This window comes from Kogia breviceps, chromosome 4 (genome assembly GCF_026419965.1).
Source record: "Kogia breviceps isolate mKogBre1 chromosome 4, mKogBre1 haplotype 1, whole genome shotgun sequence".
Taxonomy (NCBI): Eukaryota; Metazoa; Chordata; class Mammalia; order Artiodactyla; family Physeteridae; genus Kogia; species Kogia breviceps.
In genome coordinates, this window is record NC_081313.1 from 29,188,119 (window position 1) to 29,205,994 (window position 17,876).

At 36.7% G+C, this 17,876-nt stretch overlaps 1 protein-coding gene across 6 annotated transcripts in view; it reads right to left on the minus strand.

Moving 5' to 3' along the window:
- Positions 1-17,876, minus strand: part of LMBRD2 (LMBR1 domain containing 2) — a 43,125-nt gene that overhangs the window by 23,075 nt on the left and 2,174 nt on the right. For 5 of the 6 annotated variants that reach the window (XM_059060118.2, XM_067030869.1, XM_067030873.1 and 2 more), the window contains 5 exons: positions 9,657-9,893; positions 9,301-9,398; positions 7,916-8,011; positions 4,861-5,028; positions 3,220-3,430 (listed from right to left, as the gene is read on the minus strand). In XM_059060118.2, coding sequence (XP_058916101.1) covers positions 3,220-3,430; positions 4,861-5,028; positions 7,916-8,011; positions 9,301-9,398; positions 9,657-9,830 — 747 coding nt within the window. In that variant the 5' untranslated portion in view covers positions 9,831-9,893. The remainder of the gene's footprint in view (positions 1-3,219; positions 3,431-4,860; positions 5,029-7,915; positions 8,012-9,300; positions 9,399-9,656; positions 9,894-17,876) is intronic. The other variant, XM_067030874.1, reaches the window with a different exon arrangement.

A 17,876-nucleotide genomic window follows, 5' to 3' on the forward strand; every position in this document is an offset into this window, starting at 1 on the left:
AAAATAGCAAAGACGGCATCAATTCCAATCCTTAGTTTTCCACATCCTATTTCTAAGTAGAGGACTTCTATTTAACAACAATAACAACAAAATCTATCTTTATTCAGACACTAAAGATTCCTCCTAGCAAAATCCAGATCTAAAATAATAAACTGGGGCTTCCCTGGTGGCGCAGTGGTTGAGAGTCTGCCTGCTACTGCAGGGGACACGGGTTCGAGCCCTGGTCTGGGAAGATTCCACATGCCGCTGAGCAACTGGGCCTGTTAGCCACAACTACTGAGCCGGCGCGTCTGGAGCCTGTGCTCCGCAACAAGAGAGTCCGCGACAGTGAGAGGCCTGTGCACCGCGATGAAGAGTGGCCCCCGCTTGCCACAACTAGAGAAAGCCCTCTCACAGAAACAAAGACCCAACACAGCCAAAATTAAATAAATAAATAAATAAAATAATAAACTGCATTTAATTTATACTTGGTCAAGGAATTTTGAATGAACTGGTGAAATCCATATTCCTTAAATCTGAAACAACTGAATTTAATACCAACTTCTGAGGGGAACATTATCAAATTTAAATGATCTCCTTTAAATTATTTTATTATCAAATATAAATTTTCAAATTTTTTTCAAAATTCAAATTTTCAAATATATCAAATATAAAAAATACCAAATATAAATTAACTTCTTTTAAAAAATGTAATAATATCCATCACATGCCTAAGGAAACTTAATAGAGTATTATTTATAGGAGATTTACTCCTATATTTTGAATCAATGTCTTCTGCTACAGTTCTTAACATTTTATAAATAAATGCTGAGAAGCAATATAAAAATTTTCAACCACAATTAAAGAATCAGTATTCATTCTTTTGTTCATTTATTCATTCACTTAAAAATGGCTGCTGAGTATCTAAGAATCTGAAGGACCAAAGAAGGTGTTACGGGTTGAACTGTGTTCCCCCCAAAATCATATGTTGATGTCTCAAGCCCCAGTACCTTAGAATGTAATCTTGTCTGGGAATAGGGTTGTTGCAGATATAACTGGTTAAATTATGATAAGGTCATACTGGAATGCAGTGGGCCCATAATCTGTCTGGTGTCCTTAAAAAAAGAGGAAATTTGGACACAGGCACACAGGGAGAATATCATGTGAGTATGAAGACAGAGATCTATAATACAAGCCAAGGAACACCAAAGACTGTCAGTTAACTACCAGAAGATAGAAGAGAGGTATGGTACAAATTTCCCTATAGCCCTCTAAAGGAACCAACCCTGCTGACACCTTGATCTTGGATTTTCAGCCCCCAGAGCTCTGAAACAATAGATTTCTGTTGTTTAAACCACCTAGTTCATGGTACTTTGTTATGGCAGCCCCAGGAAACTAACACAGAAGCCTCCGCTGAAGAATTCTCACTTGTGTTGAGACCTGAAAATGAAGTAGGAATTAGCTAAAGAGACTGGAGAAATGAGCGTTCCAAAAGTTTGGGAATAGCATACTCAAAGACAGAATAGAGTGCCAACGAATGTAACAGTTAAGAGCAGGGGTCGGCAAACCGGATCCAATCAGGCCCACCATCTGTTCTTGTTTGAACACATCCATTGCTCATTCATTGATATACTGTCTACGGCTGCTTTCATGCTACAGTGATGGAGTAGTTGCGACAGAGACCATATGGCACAGAAAGCCTAAAATATTTACTATCTGGCCCTTTACAGAAAGTTTGCCAATCCCTGTTAAAGCATGAACTTGAGTCACACAGTGGCTCTATCATTCAGTAGCCATGTGAACATGGCAAACTCAACCCCTCTGTGTCTCATTTTGATTTATAAAACAAGGGTAAAAATATCTCCCTTATAAGGTTGTTTTGAGAATTAAATGTATTAATATATATAAAGTGCTTAGAAAGTCACAGGCTAATATGTGACTCTATATACTTGTTTGCCTACATACTTGTTTGCTATTATCATCACCATTATTAAGTCTGAGGAACCAAAGTTGACCAGCATGGGGAAGACGGAGAGATAAGAGAGAGCTAGACGTGGGCCAAATCATGTTTTGGTAGGCCACATTACAGCATTTTGCTTTACTCTAAAGTGAACGAAAGCCTTCAACATAAGGTTTTAAGCTGAAGAATTACATTATTGGAATAGCATATTTGCCCAGAGAAGCAAAATTTGAGGTGACTACAACCTTTTTTAAAATCAACAACGAAATTATCAAACAGCAAAATTTTATAATTTGTTGTATTTTTTGTGTGTATATTATTGAAATGTATACTTTCAACAACTGTGTGAAGTTGGTTCAAGTCATACGAATTTTACAAGTGAGTAAAATGAAGTGCCTTATTAAGATTACAGACAGGAAACAAAACTTAGGGACACGAGTTCCCATGTATATTGGTCTCTAAAGAGGTTTCCAGACTTGGTGGGATTACTTTGGGTCAAACTTTCAGGAAGATGCGTCCTTTAATTTTTATTTTCACTTCTACTATGTCACGGTAACCATATAACTTATCATCTAATCTGGGAAACTTTTGAGTCTTAACTTTTAACCATTAAAAGTTAACCCAGGGGACTTACCTGGTGGTCCAGTGCTAAAGAATCCGCCTTGCAATGCAGAGGACATGGGTTTGATCCCTGGTCAGGGAACTAAGATCCCACCTGCCGCAGGGCAACTAAGCGCGCACACCACAACTACTGAGCTCGCGTGCCTCAACTAGAGCCCCCATGCCGCAAATTACAGAGTCCACGTGCCACAACTACAGAGCCCACGTGCCCTGGAGCCTGCACACCACAACAAGAGAGAGCAAACCCACACGTCACAACTAGAGAAGCCCATGCACCACAACGAAGAGTCCGTGCAGCACAACGAAAGATCCTGCATGCCCCAACGAAGATCCCGCGTGCCGCAACTAAGACCTGGCGCAGCCATAAAAATAAATAAAATAAAAATAAAAGTTACCCCAAGACAACGAGCATAACCCTGCACTGTTGAATATATTCTCCCTGCATCTGTCGGTTAGAAGATGGAGATGGTATCTCATGAAGCTGAACTGCCAATAAGAAGTCATTCGAATGGATGAGACATCCTTAATAACTGTACATCACCGAATTTTTATTCTAAAGCCCATCAGTGTGCCAACAACAACGACAAAACCAACAGTATATCCAAAAGGAGATACACACAACTTGATGACTGTTGACTCTACGGTTTAAAGTTGCTTACCTCCATGACATCTTCTAAAGTCTCTTCTGCATCTGCTTTCTCCGTCATCAATTTAGCTGCCTTAAAATAAGTTTTCATAAGTAGATAACCTCTTTTTGCTCCATTCCAGTATGACCGAGGGATTTCTACCAAGCCATACCCCAACAACAACACCAGAAGAAAAAGACCCCATGTATTTGCAGCAGCTATCCCAATTGTCTGAAGCTGATTCCTAAGGAAGAAAACATAAGCAGATAGCTGTGATAGGTAAATTTCTGCAATAAAAATGTTAAATGGAACTAACTAGTATTAAAGTGTTAAATGGTTTTTCAGAAAACTGCCCTACAAGATGGCTCCAATTTTATATGAAAAAATTCGACCTTCAAATCCTCAGCTACTCTTTTAGCAACAGCAGATAACGTGTTTTAATGACAAGTGTCATTAAAGTGTGACTTTAATGACAAGTGTCATAAAGTGTGACTGCAGAAATAGACTTTAACACAGGAAACACGGCTTCTATTAGTTAAAATTAGAATCTAGGAAAATTAATGGCAAAAATTATCCTGAAGAAAATATATTTTTGGGCCTCCCTGGTGGCACAGTGGTTGAGAGTCCGCCTGCTGATGCAGGGGACGTGGGTTCGTGCCCCAGTCCGGGAAGATCCCACATGCTGCGGAGCGGCTGGGCCCGTGAGCCATGGCCGCTGAGCCTGCGCGTCCGGAGCCTGTGCTCCGCAACGGGAGAGGCCACAACAGTGAGAGGCCCACGTACCGCAGAAAAAAATAAAATAAAATAATAAAAAATAAATAATTAAAAATATATTTTTCATTAGGTGCTTTCTTATTTAATATTAACCAAGAGAAGCCTGAAATAAATTTTAAGCCTGAAAAAATTTTAACTTGTTGTAAGGCAGATGCATGCAAATCTCAACAATGCAACAGTAAGGATTATCATTGCTACTCCATTCCTAAACTTCTCAGCTCTTACTCTTTACGTATAACAGACCACAAGTATAATACAGATTTCAATTTTATTGCAATGATAAATCCAAAGCTAAAGAGAAATATGCCCTCAAATTATAGTCAGAACAAAAGAAAAGTATTCACAAGTTCCAATGAGAAAGAAATCTAGGTATTTAGTCATACACAAAATTTGAAAGTCTATCAAAAAATCATGGGAAGGGCTTCCCTGGTGGCGCAGTGGTTGAGAGTCCACCTGCCGATGCAGGGGACACGGGTTCGTGCCCTGGTCCGGGAGGATCCCACATGCCGTGGCCACATGCCGTGGAGCGGCTGGGCCCGTGAGCCATGGCTGCTGAGCCTGTGCGTCCGGAGCCTGTGCTCCTCAATGGGAGAGGCCACAACAGTGAGAGGCCTGCGCACCGCCAAAAAAAAAAAAAAAAAAAAAATCATGGGAGTTAATACTTTTAACATATAGCTCCTAGACAAAGCATCAGTCCCTTGTCCAATATGTATATTCAAAGATGTTATTCCATATTTTCCTTCTTAATAATATATATTATTATGATATTGGGGGAATCTATAAAACATGTAATGGTAGGTTTCTCAAGGAAATGTTTGTTTATCTGCATATGAGATAAAAATTAATTTTCAAAAATGCAAATGTATACAGAAACAATGTTAAGAACATGGTTTTTCTTACCATTCTAAGTGCAAGTGTGGGTTTACAGCTACATAAATTAAAAACGCTCCAAAAATCAGCAAGTAGGTGCCATAATAGATTGCATTCTCAATCAGTGCAGTTTTGATCTTTCCAGTAATGGAAAACCCTCCCGATCTTGCATATGACTGCATAAAAGGTAACAGAATCCTGGATGATTAGAAAAAATATGATTAAAAAACACTTGACATGTCTGTATAATCTCAAAATACTGAAAATATGTGAATCTCAATTTTAATGTGTGGTTCTTTTCATGAATAAATATGATTTTGAGTAGCAATTAATACTGAACCAAACTATAATAGATAGCTGAATATTTTTCTAATATTAAATTTTGGGGAGAGCAAAGCACATTCCTGGGAGCAAAAGGAGGCCACAATGACCAACAGAGAGTACAACAGTATGGGTGACTTACAATGAATCTAAAAAAAGGCCTTTAATGCTTTTATGAATAATTTAGATTGCATCCAAAGGATAATGAGGAATCATTTTCTTTAACAGAAAGGAGACATGATCAAATTTTAGTTTTCTAAGGACTGATAAAGCTTCAACATGGAGAATGTACTCAAATGGAACAAAATTGGAACTATATAGAGAGGGTAAGGGGTGGTGCTGTGGTAAGAAGCAGGAGAGAAGGGTGGCTGTCAGTATACTGATGTTGAAGTAGCTAGGACATATCCCAAAGGAGGTGCACAGGAAGTAGCTTAAGGAGTCATCACCATATTAATGGTACTGAAACACCAGTAGATGAAATCTGGAAGGGTGAGTATACAGAATGAATGAGGGGCTTCCCTGGTGGTGCAGTGGTTAAGAATCCACCAGCCAATGCAGGGGACACAGGTTCAAGCCCTGGTCCGGAAAGATCCCACATGCACGGAGCAACTAAGCCATGCACCAAAACTACTGAGCCTGCACTCTAGAGCCCACGAGCCACAACTACTGAAGCCCGCGCGCCTAGAGGCCATGCTCCGCAGCAAGAAAAGCCACCGCAATGAGAAGCCAGCGCACCGCAAGGAAGAGTAGCCCCCGCTCGCCGCAACTAGAGAAAGCCCGCACGCAGCAATGAAGACCCAACGCAGCCAAAAATAAAATAAATTAAAAATAAATAAGTTAAAAAAAATAAAAACTCATTTAGAATGAATGAGAAGGACAGATCTGAGACGGACCCCTGAGAAATATCAACTTTTAAAGGAAAGGCCAACAAACAGAAGGAGAGACCAGCAAAGGAAACTGAGAGAGCAGTCGAGAGTTACAGAAGAAGACTAAGGAGTATATGGAGCAGAAACCAGGAGAAGAAAGTATTTGAAAGTGGAGAGAGAAAACAATAGAATCAAATGCTGCCAAGAGGTCAACTAAATTAGGAGCCTGTATGTGTGAGTGGGAGGGGTAGAAAATACGGTTGAATGGGTTGAGGAAAGGGTAAGCAGTGAGCAAATGGAGACACTGATGCAGACAATTCAAGAAGTTTGGCTGGGTAGGATAAACTATGGTATATTCACAAAATGGAATGTTTTACAGAAATGAAAAAGAAAAGAATATGGAGACATACAACATAGAAGAATCTTCCAAATAGGTGAGCAAAAGGAGAGAGGCAAAAAAGTACATACTGTATAACTCCCTATTTATAAAGTTGAAAAGCAGGCAAAACTAATCTATGGTGATCAAAGTCAGAATCATGGTTACCTTTGGGGAGCATAATGACTGGGAGAGAAGTATGAGGGAAGCTTTGGGGGATATTGTTAATGTTCTATATCATGATCTGAGTGCTGATTACACGGGTGTATTCACTTTGAAAAAAGTCAAACTAAACACAATCTGTGCAATTTACTGTACTAATTCATACTCAAAAAAAGTCTCTCTTAAAAAATTCAGCTGTGATGAGTAATCATTGAGGGGGAAGATAGAAAACTGGAAAGGGTTCTGATTTGAGAGTTTTGTTTTGTTTTTAAAGATGAGAGAATTGTACATGCTTGGTTGAAACTGGAAGCTAGAAGTATAAGTAACGAGAGCTGAAGGGGATGGGTCCATATTTCAGAAAGAGAGACTCTTCCATTCTTGGAGGGAAGGAAAGAAAGGATGGGTAGGTAGGTAGGTTTGTTGGTGAGAAGCTGAAATGAGCTGCCATCTGATGACTTCTTTTTTCACTGGAAGGCAGGAAGTAAAGTCATCTGCAAGGAGAGAAGGCGATTGTTTCTAGGATGTAAGAGAGAGAGAGAGTCACAAAGGGAAGAGCTGAGGTTTGTAGTGATTGGAAAGATTTGTTGTGGAGAATGAAGAGCAAGCAGACAAGAGAAACAAAAGATGAAAGTCTGGCAATGTTGAGGGCCTAGTCAAGTTCAGTGAACATGCTACAGGGGCACTACACTGTGCTATGTGATTTTTCTCTTGAAATGTTCACCACTTCCAGTTTTACAGCTTAGTTACCTGCATAATATCTAAAATGCTCAGTAGGCAGTGGAAAAAGTATGAGTCTGGAGCACAGCAGAAAGACAAAGCTATAACAGGTAGAAAGAAAGATCTGGAATGCATCACAGGTTAATGAAACCACGGCTATAATTAAAGTTACTCAGGGAGAATCAGATAACAAGATGACCAAAGATGGGACCCTAGGGAACACCAACATTTAGGAAATGCGCCACAGAAATGGAGCCCATAAAGGAAATTCAGAAGGTTGGGCGAAGCACATAGAAAGAAAACCAGGGGATAATGATGACCTTAGCAAGAGAGCAGTTTCACATAACAATGGGACTTGAAGAAAACTGAATTGAAGAATGTCCAGAGAGAAGGCAATAACTAAAAGGGAATGGTGACGAGGAGAATTTTTTGTTTCTGTTCTCTATTTCTTGTTTGTTTTCTTTCTTTTCATTTCTTTTAAGATGTGAGAGACCTGAATGAGCAGAAAGAGACAGGATACAGATTTAAGGGAAAAAATAATGACACTTGAATAAATTCTAAAATATGAAAGTTCACTGGAAAAATAATCACTTTTAAAAGTTTAGCCAAAATATCAAAAATTTTATCCTTCACTACCACTTACCATGTTAAAAATTGTGATGTCCAATATACTACCCTCCAGAAAATTGGCATGATTCCATCAGGAATATAACTCCATGGCTTGAAACACGGATGTTGGCTATTTAATAACAATTTAAAGCCAATTAATCATAAATGCTTACTTACATGAATTGCACAATTAATTTGTGTGTGGCAAAGTTCACTTACATTCAGATTTTAAATTATTGATTCTAATTTGTAAAATTTCATAGAAAACTTAAAATTCAAAGCTGACTGTCGAAAAAACATACAAAAAGGGAATAAAACTGTTTCAACGAGGAATGCATTTAAAATTTCAACTTTCAGTGTTTTTTTAAGTCATTGAGTAAAAAGAGGACAGAATGCTCTAATAGACTAATAAAGTGACAGTCTTTAAAAGCAAATGCATCGTGAAATCAAATCTCTGATTTGGTTACCTTTAGGGCTGATGATTACCTTTAAGATACACACTCACCCCATTTGTGGGGCTGGTTATGGTAGGAAGGAGAGAAAGACGTTAGGTGATTAATTCCTAGAAACTGGAACCCTAATTCATCAGTCATTTAGCATATCTCTTATGGAGACAGATGCCAGCATCTATACATAATTCTGTTTGAAGTTTCTGAATATATGTGTATCTGCCCATAGATTCTTCCAGTAATAGTCAGCTTGCCTAGATTGTAAGGCTATCCTTTAGTCCAAGGGCTTCCAACAATCCATAATGGTTCTTCAAAAGGGAATAACAACTACATTTAAAATTTACCCTTATCCAGCTTTGATTTTAAAAAAATAAAATAAAAGCTGCATAAAGAAGCATGCAAATACTACTTAAAGCATTGGTAAAAGCTATAACCAATATTTGTTAGTTTTTTACTTGGAAGTTTGATATGAATTCAATATAACCTTTTGATAATCTGAACTTTATTCTCAGTCTAAAACTATAATGATATCTAAGGATGTGCCATATGAAAGGAATATCCTACATACAGAATAACCTCCTCGTCCTTTATTACAACCTTGTAAATTAAGGCAAATGACAAAATGCATGCCCCATTTTTTTTGATGGGGAGAGGCTGAGAGGAAAAACAGCTTTTGGAAGTCACTTTCTTAGTAAGGGACTAAAAAAAATCAGGTCTTCTCCAAGCTTCTCATTAGCATCTACTGAAAGGCCTTATTTACCAATAAATATCTAAAATTTATTTAAGATTTAAACTTAAATAAGATACAAGGTAATTAAAAGTCTATTAGCAAAGGATGAAGAAGGGAGGTGAATAGAGAATGAGGATAAACTTTTATAAATATAAAATCCAGATGGTAAAAACTGACAATTTTTAAACAAATTGCCCCCTACAATATAAAAAAAAAAAAAAAAAAAAAAGAAGAAAGTACCTTGGAACCGGGGTAGCAGCTGCATACAATCCTGTAATGTTGCTACTCTCAGTAGGGCTCGAGTTTGCAGCAGCATGTTTGCACCGGTTGTATATTGTCTAAAGCAATGAAGGTATGGTTTAAAAATGAAAACCAAAAAGTTACCAAGTACTTAAGGGATATTGAAGTGTATCAACCTATCTACCCAAAAGTACCTTCCTGGCTATGCTTTTTAGTGATCAAATTCATAGAGTTAACACTTAAGTTTAAAATATAAGTTAACTTTTACATGACTTGGTTGTCTTAAAAACATATCTCAAACATGCTGTATGACTACAACTGCCTTTTAAATTGTGAAAATCAGTTTCACCTCTTACCGTACTAACATCCAGAGGCAGTATGAAGACAATTAGAAAGCAGAGATACCAAGCTAGCAGTGTTCCAACAATTACAAGTCTATGTTGTTTCTTAAAGTCTCCATATCGATGAAGTAGGAATAATGCCAGAAAAAAGACAAAAACAATCTCAAGTCCCAAAGCTGCACCACTCATTATTCAATGCTTGCTCTGATTAACCAAAGTAATTCACATAGAGGCCTGGATCATATCTGTAAACTGAAAAAAAAAAAAAAAAAAAAAAAAAAGTGTTAACATAGGAAATGACCACTTGGAAATCTAATTTTTTTTTTTATTAATGTACTAATAGAGTCTTTAGAAAACTGTCAGGCTTTACATTGGACTATGAGTAAGATGAAAAGGATAATTCCTACTTTCAAGTACTTATGTCTTATTTTTTAAATCATATGTTGAAAATTTCACATATATTGTACCTTCAGGAAAAAAAAACTATTTTAGCAAAAACCACACTAGTTCCAAAAATATTATAAAGTAAGAATACTAGATATGAACAGTTTCAATACAGCATCACTTGAAGTTTGTTCCTTAATATTATAAGTCATAACAGAATATTTTCTATTAAATACACTAATTACTGGATTCTAGGAAATTACATATTTTGTAAAATAAAGTTTTCTAAGTACCGATAGTCATTACTTAAGATTTTCTAAAAGAGAGGGAGGGAGAGCCAGAAAGAGAGAGACCATTTGAAAGTAACGTTTCCTTTGTTTGAAATAGTATTTTTCTTTCTTTTGTCCTAATCTCATCTAACTTTTGGGACCTGAAATTCTTATTCATTTACTGCTCCACAAAATAAACTCAATATGCTCATCACTTTCCATCTATAATAAGATTATTATAAGATCCATAAATAAGATTTATACAAATCTTATTTTCTTTAAAGTTACTTCACCTCTTTTATAGGCAGAAAAATTTATCAATGATTACTGAATAAAGTCATACATTCGAAAATATTTTTAATTATAAATGTTGATGATACAGATAGCAGAAAATGGTTTATCTGATGTCTCTCTACTCATAAAATAATTTACCTTCACTAACTGAAGAAAATATATGTGCTTTCCACCTCTATAAAATCAATGTCAGGCATTTTTCTTTGTCTATGGATTAACTACAGTATCCCAAGGAATGAATCAACATCTTAACATAGAGAATCAAGATTATGATGCAACCCACCAAAATAAAATAAGGTAGAATCAATAAAATATGTCAAATTAACAAACATCTTCAACCAAAACTAGTTATTAAAAGAATAAAGAAATCTGGGTACTTTAACAGGCTAAATTTAAATTTACATAAGAAATACTTCTATATGGAATATCACAAATAAAAATCACATTTAATAAACTATTTACTTCATTATTTCTTTATATTATTGAAGTAGTTTCTTTCCATTCCTCTGTGGATTTCAACCAATATTTTCATTCTTAAATATCTAAAATTGAACCCCATTTGTCACTCTCTATCACCATATCCTGCTATATTTTTCTTCAAAGCACTTATCCACCTGATATAATGTATATTCTTTACTGTCTCCCTGAAAACACCCCCCAACACACACACACACACACACACACACACACACACACACTCTCTCTCTCTCTCTCTCTCTCTCTCTCTCTCTCTCTCTCTCTCTCTCTCTCTCTCTCCATGAGAACAGAGACTTGACTATTTTATTCAGTACTGTACCCCATGTCTCTAATACAGTGTCTGGCATACAGTCGCTATTCAAAAAATATCTCTTGAATGAATAAGCCAATGAATAAAAAACATTACTGTATGCTTTAGTATATACACTATTTTTTATTACTGCTGACTTCAAAGGCAATGTAAAACTCTTGTTATTGTCTCCAAAACTAATTTTACAAATACTTATTACAACTCAAAAGGCTTAGAACTCTGCTCATTACTACTACTAAAAATTTCAAATTTCATTTTCAAAGAAACAACTTGTACCATCACAATAACAGTGAGTCAAATCTTATTTTTAAGTCAAGAATAGATTAAGTGGTTAGGTGACAGCTCGATGGAGAATGTGCTGGTGAAAATTGTTACCATCTTTAAGATACAGCTTTTTTAAGAAAAAAATCACTCAATGTGAATTTCATATAATTATCATATGAAAATCCCTTTATGGTTGGACCAAAATATTTATTTTGCCTGAAACTGTCCAGTGCAAGGAATATGACAACCATAGAAAAAAGAATGAATATCAGAGATTAGCAAGGAAATGCTAAGGCATGGCAGAAGCATTGATGGACTATTATTGAAGTATAAGAAATGATACTTGTGGGCTTCCCTGGTGGCGCAGTGGTTGGGAGTCCGCCTGCCAATGCAGGGGACGCGGGTTCGTGCCCTAGTCCGGGAGGATCCCACGTGCCGCGGAGCTGCTGGGCCCATGAGCCATGGCCGCTGGGCCTGTGCGTCCGGAGCCTGTGCTCCGCAACGGGAGAGACCACAACAGTGAGAGGCCCGCATACCTCAAAAAAAAAAAAATAAAATAAAAAAAGAAATGATATTTGTTAAGATTATTCAATAACATTAGAAAACTACCCTAACATTAACTGAAAAACTGATTCACAGATTTTTACATAACATGCAAAAAAAATAAGAATGAATGAACAACAATGAAATATGTGGAAACATCGATAATAGTTATGTGATAAGATTATGGGTATAAGCAAACAACACAATCAGTTATAAACTTGCTGCTAGTTACTAACTCTTTTAAAACATCTGTCAGTTTTTCAGTCTGATTCATAGTCAGTACTTTTGAATGTTATAGTGAATAAACAGAATTATGGATCCTTTATTCTAGTATAAAGAAATGATTTGGTTACATATCTTTCCATACATACATGTATTCGTCTCCTATTGCTGTTGTAAAGAATTACTGTAAACTTAGTGTCTTAAAACAACACCCAGGTGTCATAGTTTCTGAAGGTTAGATATTTCATAGTTTCTGTGGGTCAGATGTCTAGGCACAGTGTGGCTCAACTGAGTTCTCAATATTGAAATCAAGGCGTCAGCAGGGGCTCCTTTCTGGAGACTCTGGGGAAGAATTCATTTCTAAGTTCCTTCAGGCTGTTGGTAAAATTCAGTTTGTTATGCTTATAGGACTGAGATCCTCATTTCCTTGCTGGCTGTCAGCTAGCATTTGCCCTTAGCTCTAGAGGCTTCTTTCTAGTCTTTGCATGCAGCCCTATATACCTCAGGGCCAGTAATGGCTTGTCAAATCCTCTGCATGCTTGAAATTGCTAACTTTCTCTTCTGCCCTTTGCTTGAAGAAAACTTTGCTTTTAAGGGTTCATCTGACCTTATTGGGCCCACCTGGATAACCTAGTCATATTTACTGGTTCCACAGGGATTAAGGCATAGATATCCTTGGGGGTCTATTATTCTGTTCATCACACCATTTATTTCTGCTCAAACTGAACACTTGTTGCCTTGTTATGACACAAGGTTATGCCTAGGGGGTCCCATGAAACTAGAAATGAAAGTTGGTATTTCCCTAACCTGAGATGATATAATAAGTTTTAAAGTACATATCTTTGACCTTGTACCTAATTTCAAATAAGGAATTTTTTTTTTACGGTCCAGAATTATAGTAGTTTCCAAGGTTCCTTACGAATTCCTATAGCCTGTTTTAGTTGTTTCAACTGAATAATTTTCTGTTCAAAGCTAGGGGTGCTGTATTCTCTATGAGATTTAGTTATTTGTATATTAAATTCATAAAATAATTAACAATTAAAATCTAATAAAAATAAAGACTGGACAACTCAAGTTTCGTGTATTTAAAAAAAACTCATTGCCAGGGTGGACAGCAAATTGGCACTATGTATCGAAGAACTTAAAGAAGGTATATATCCTTGTGGCCATAGCAACACTTCTTCAAATAACTTAGAGAAAAACCAAAATGGGAACAAAGATTTATCTACAATATTATTTTTCACAGCAGCATTATTTAAACATAAAATCATAGAAACAACTTAAATGTTTGTACTAAATAGTTCAGCAAGTCTTAAAAATGTCCACCAGTCTCACTGTTGTCCATTACCTTTTTGACAAAAGCAGCCAAGGGTTTCATAAATCACTAATCCCGCTAACCTGGCCATGACCTATGGGAGCAGGGATCTGTGTGTGAGTCAAGGACCACCTAACAGAAAGACTCCATTACAGACAATGATTAAAGGGGTCCTCCAGATTCCTCCAGCCCAGAAGAAAGGTGAGATCCAGAGGGACACTTTAGAGATGTAAAAAGGGGCGTGGGTGGGATCTTAGGGTGTATACATAAGAAAAGCACATATATGCACGGACAAATATACATCAAAATGCTAAGAGTGGTGCCACAACATAGTAAAGAGATGACTTCTCTTTTTTTTCTTGCTCTTTCTTTGTATGTGTGCTTTTAATTTCAAATGATAAGTGTATTTTTTGTAATTTTAATACTATTTAAAAATCAGTGTAGTAATATGAAAGACACATAGCAACTAGACAATGAAAAATTTTGCTGTAGTGTTACCAAGTGCCTAGAATTACAACTATTTTAAAACACAAATGTTTTATTATATTATGGTAAACTTGGGTTCCAAATCCCAACTCTATTTAATAACTGTGTAATTGTATGCAATTTAAGCTGTTGAATGAGGATATATGATCACCTCACACAGGTTGCTATGAAGATAAAGTGAGTTATAAAAGTAAAACACCAATAGGAGTTCCAGAGTAGGTCTTCAATAATGCTAGTTGCTAATCTCCACCTCCTTCATACCACGTGCTTCCAGAAGATAACTAGTTGCCTCAATGGTCTCAAAGCATAGCTTTACCCTAAATGGTCTCCCCCGCCAACCCCCAAAAAACCATGAATGGATGGATACCAAATGCTTTTTATTTCTCATTCTCTGTGGTTACCACAGCTTGGAGCCACACTCATTCCTATAAAACAAAAAATGATGTTCATGTTCACAGAAATTGCTCCCCTTGTCTCACCTGACAAAGTGGGATTACCTCTCTAGGTCTGTAAGATAGCCCAAACACCCCTTCATCTGTCCTTTGCGTTCTGTCCATTGTGCCATGTCAAGAAGGTACACTTGACACACCAACGTCAAATAAAAGACAATGCCATTCTTCTAGGCAAATGATCAAAATGGAGGTGAATCAAAATGGATCACTTGCTGAACTGTAACGATGTGCAGCTATGCAAAAATATACTTGGGGGCAAAAGGGCAAATATTCCTTTGACCACAACAATGGTCCTTCTAATGATATTCTTTATCAAAATAATGTGTTTAGGCTAAAAGGCAAAAATAAAACAAGAAAATGCTAAAAATTGGAGGCAAATCCAAATTTAGTTCCATGTGATTAGAAATGAAAAAGAGGCATAAAGCTATCATAGGTGGGCATTAACGCCACAGCAGCAAAAGTAGATTTTACTTAAAATCAAAATGCCAATTCATTCACTCATATTTGAGTACCTAATATGCAGGCACAGTCTACCTTTCAAAATATCAGTTCTGAAAGTTTTAAACATTTAAAATCCAATTCAGTCTTTTACCAATCATCAAGATATTACACAATACTACCTTCAAATGCTTTTCATAATTAGTCTGCCAATGTTACTGACTTGGAGTACTATTTCCTGAGTATTTTATGGTTGATAATAGTTTTTCAGGCTAAACACACTTTAAGTAGAAAACTTAGAGGTTAAGATCATTTTGGAATCTGAAACATCCCAAATATTTTCAAAGAAAAAAAGGGGGTGGGGGGAGAAAAGAAAAAGACAGGAAGGAAAGATTGGTATCAATTGAACAAGAGAAAAAAGGACAAAAATTTTGTCAAAACCTAAGATTCTGAACTGAATTAAAAACTTCCAACTAGAACCTAATGATTCATCAGACAGACTGTGTTAACTTAAATATGTATCTTTACTCAGACTTGTGAATAAAAACTAGGAGACAACTCGAGATCCAAATAATGAAAAATCAAAAGAATCAGAACTAGATGTAAATAATGAAAGTTAACAATTCTTTACCACCAATCAAAATTTAAACCTTCCAAAGATAATCATTAATCCCATGTTTAATGATTTCAAGTATAGGGAGAATTCAGCTTAGGATACAGATAGAATACCACAAAAGAATGTAACTCCCACTCTAAAAATGCAAAAAAGGCATAATATCTTTTGAAGCCATCTTTAAAAATGAGCTGAGTTGGCAAACCAACCAGGTGAAGTGAATTCCAAAGAGCAACAAGCCTTTTGAAGAAAGATGGACATATACAAACTGTTCCACCTTTGGGAAGGCATGAGAGAGGTAGCAACCAGTAAGTAGGCAAGAAGAAAACAACTGGAATTTTAACAGATCCTTAAAGATTTTAGGTAAAGAGATTATAAGACTTACTTTGGTAATTAGAAAATAATCTTTAGAATCCTTCCTAGTAACAAAATAATTTTTTTAAAAAACAAGCAGTTAATATTTTGTGTGAGTTTACTAGATTCCAAGCATTGTGCTAGCGCTTAACATGCTGTATCGAATAAGACTTCACAGCTAAGAAAGGTTAGTATCCTTGTTTGGTAGAGGAGAAAATGGCACAGAGAGGGTAAGAACTGGGATTCAGAGGCATCCTAACTACACAGCCAGGCTCACAATTAGGATACCAGAGTCTCTGCTCCAGTCCAAGACGTACTTTCTCAATGCAATTTAGACTTTTTAAATAATTTATTTTGCTCAGTTTTCATTTGCGCATTTCATTTCAATGAACAAAGTAGAAAGGTTCTCCTATTAGTTATTTCTTTATATATATAGAGTGCTAATAAAGTCATGTTTAATATAGAAGTTAAGTAAGCCTTTTTAACTTTGCAGGTTTAAGGCTGCCATAACTTAAGGATAATATATCACTCTAATCTACATGGGGAAAGCAAAAGAGAAAACAGCATATCAGAATTGGGAAAGAGTCCTGTTCTTGCCCCAATCTGCCCATTATAGAGAGTATTAAAAACTGCAGATAACTACTTTAAAAAGTAGATCTTTTAGGGCTTCCCTGGTGGCGCAGTGGTTGAGAATCCGCCTGCCGATGCAGGAGACACGGGTTCGTGCCCTGGTCCGGGAAGATCCCACATGCCGCGGAGCAACTAAGCCCGTGAGCCATGGCCGCTGAGCCTGTGCGTCCGGAGCCTGTGCTCCGCAACGGGAGAGGCAGATCTACTTTAAAATTAATTGAGGGGCTTCCCTGGTGGTGCAGTGGTTAAGAATCTGCCTGCCAATGCAGGGGACACGGGTTCGATCCCTTGTCCGGGAAGATCCCACATGCCGCGGAGCAACTAAGCCCGTGCGCCACAACTACTGAGCCCACGCATCACAACTACTGAAGGCTGTGCACCTAGAGCTTGTGCTCCACAATAAGAGAAGCCACTGCAAGGAGAAGCCCACGCACCGCAACGAAGAGTAGCCCCCGCTCGCCGCAACTAGAGGAAGCCCACGTGCAGCAACAAAGACCCAATGCAGCCAAAAATAAATTAATTAATTAAAAATAAGTAAAAATAAAATTAATTGAGGGAAAAGGAATCTTGTGAAATTTGATTAGCAGATAGAAACCTCTTGCTATGTAACTGTTCTTAGTCTTTTGTTCACCTAAGCTAAATAACATAAAAAAACACTAATGAATCTTAAGATTTACTTCATGCTATGATGGAATTAAGGAAAAAGCACATCACACTTCTACTTAAATAGAATCTCTTTTGTCACATTTGACTTTCAAAAAACAATAATATACTACTGAATATATACATACATAGAAGCTATATACATAGCTTATAGCTGAATGTAATTTCTAGTCCTTTTTGGCCTGTCCTATGCCCTAATATTGAATATGTTGTAACTAACTATGCTCTTGCCTCTTATATGAGAAACATTTTCCCAATTTACAAAGTCACTTTGTACTCTACCTGAAATTTCTAAAGAGTACTAGAAATTACCCACTCTAATGTCATTTGCAGACATAAAAAAAAAATGTAATTGATTTGTCCTAGATACTGATCTAGTAATTCTACTTCTAGAAATATGGTATACCTCTCTCACTAAAATGGGACATGGGGTGTGCTGAGTAGATTAAAATAATAAAATTAATCAGGAAAACAAAATAATCCACATCAGTAGCAATCATAATACAGTTCTTGAAAAGACC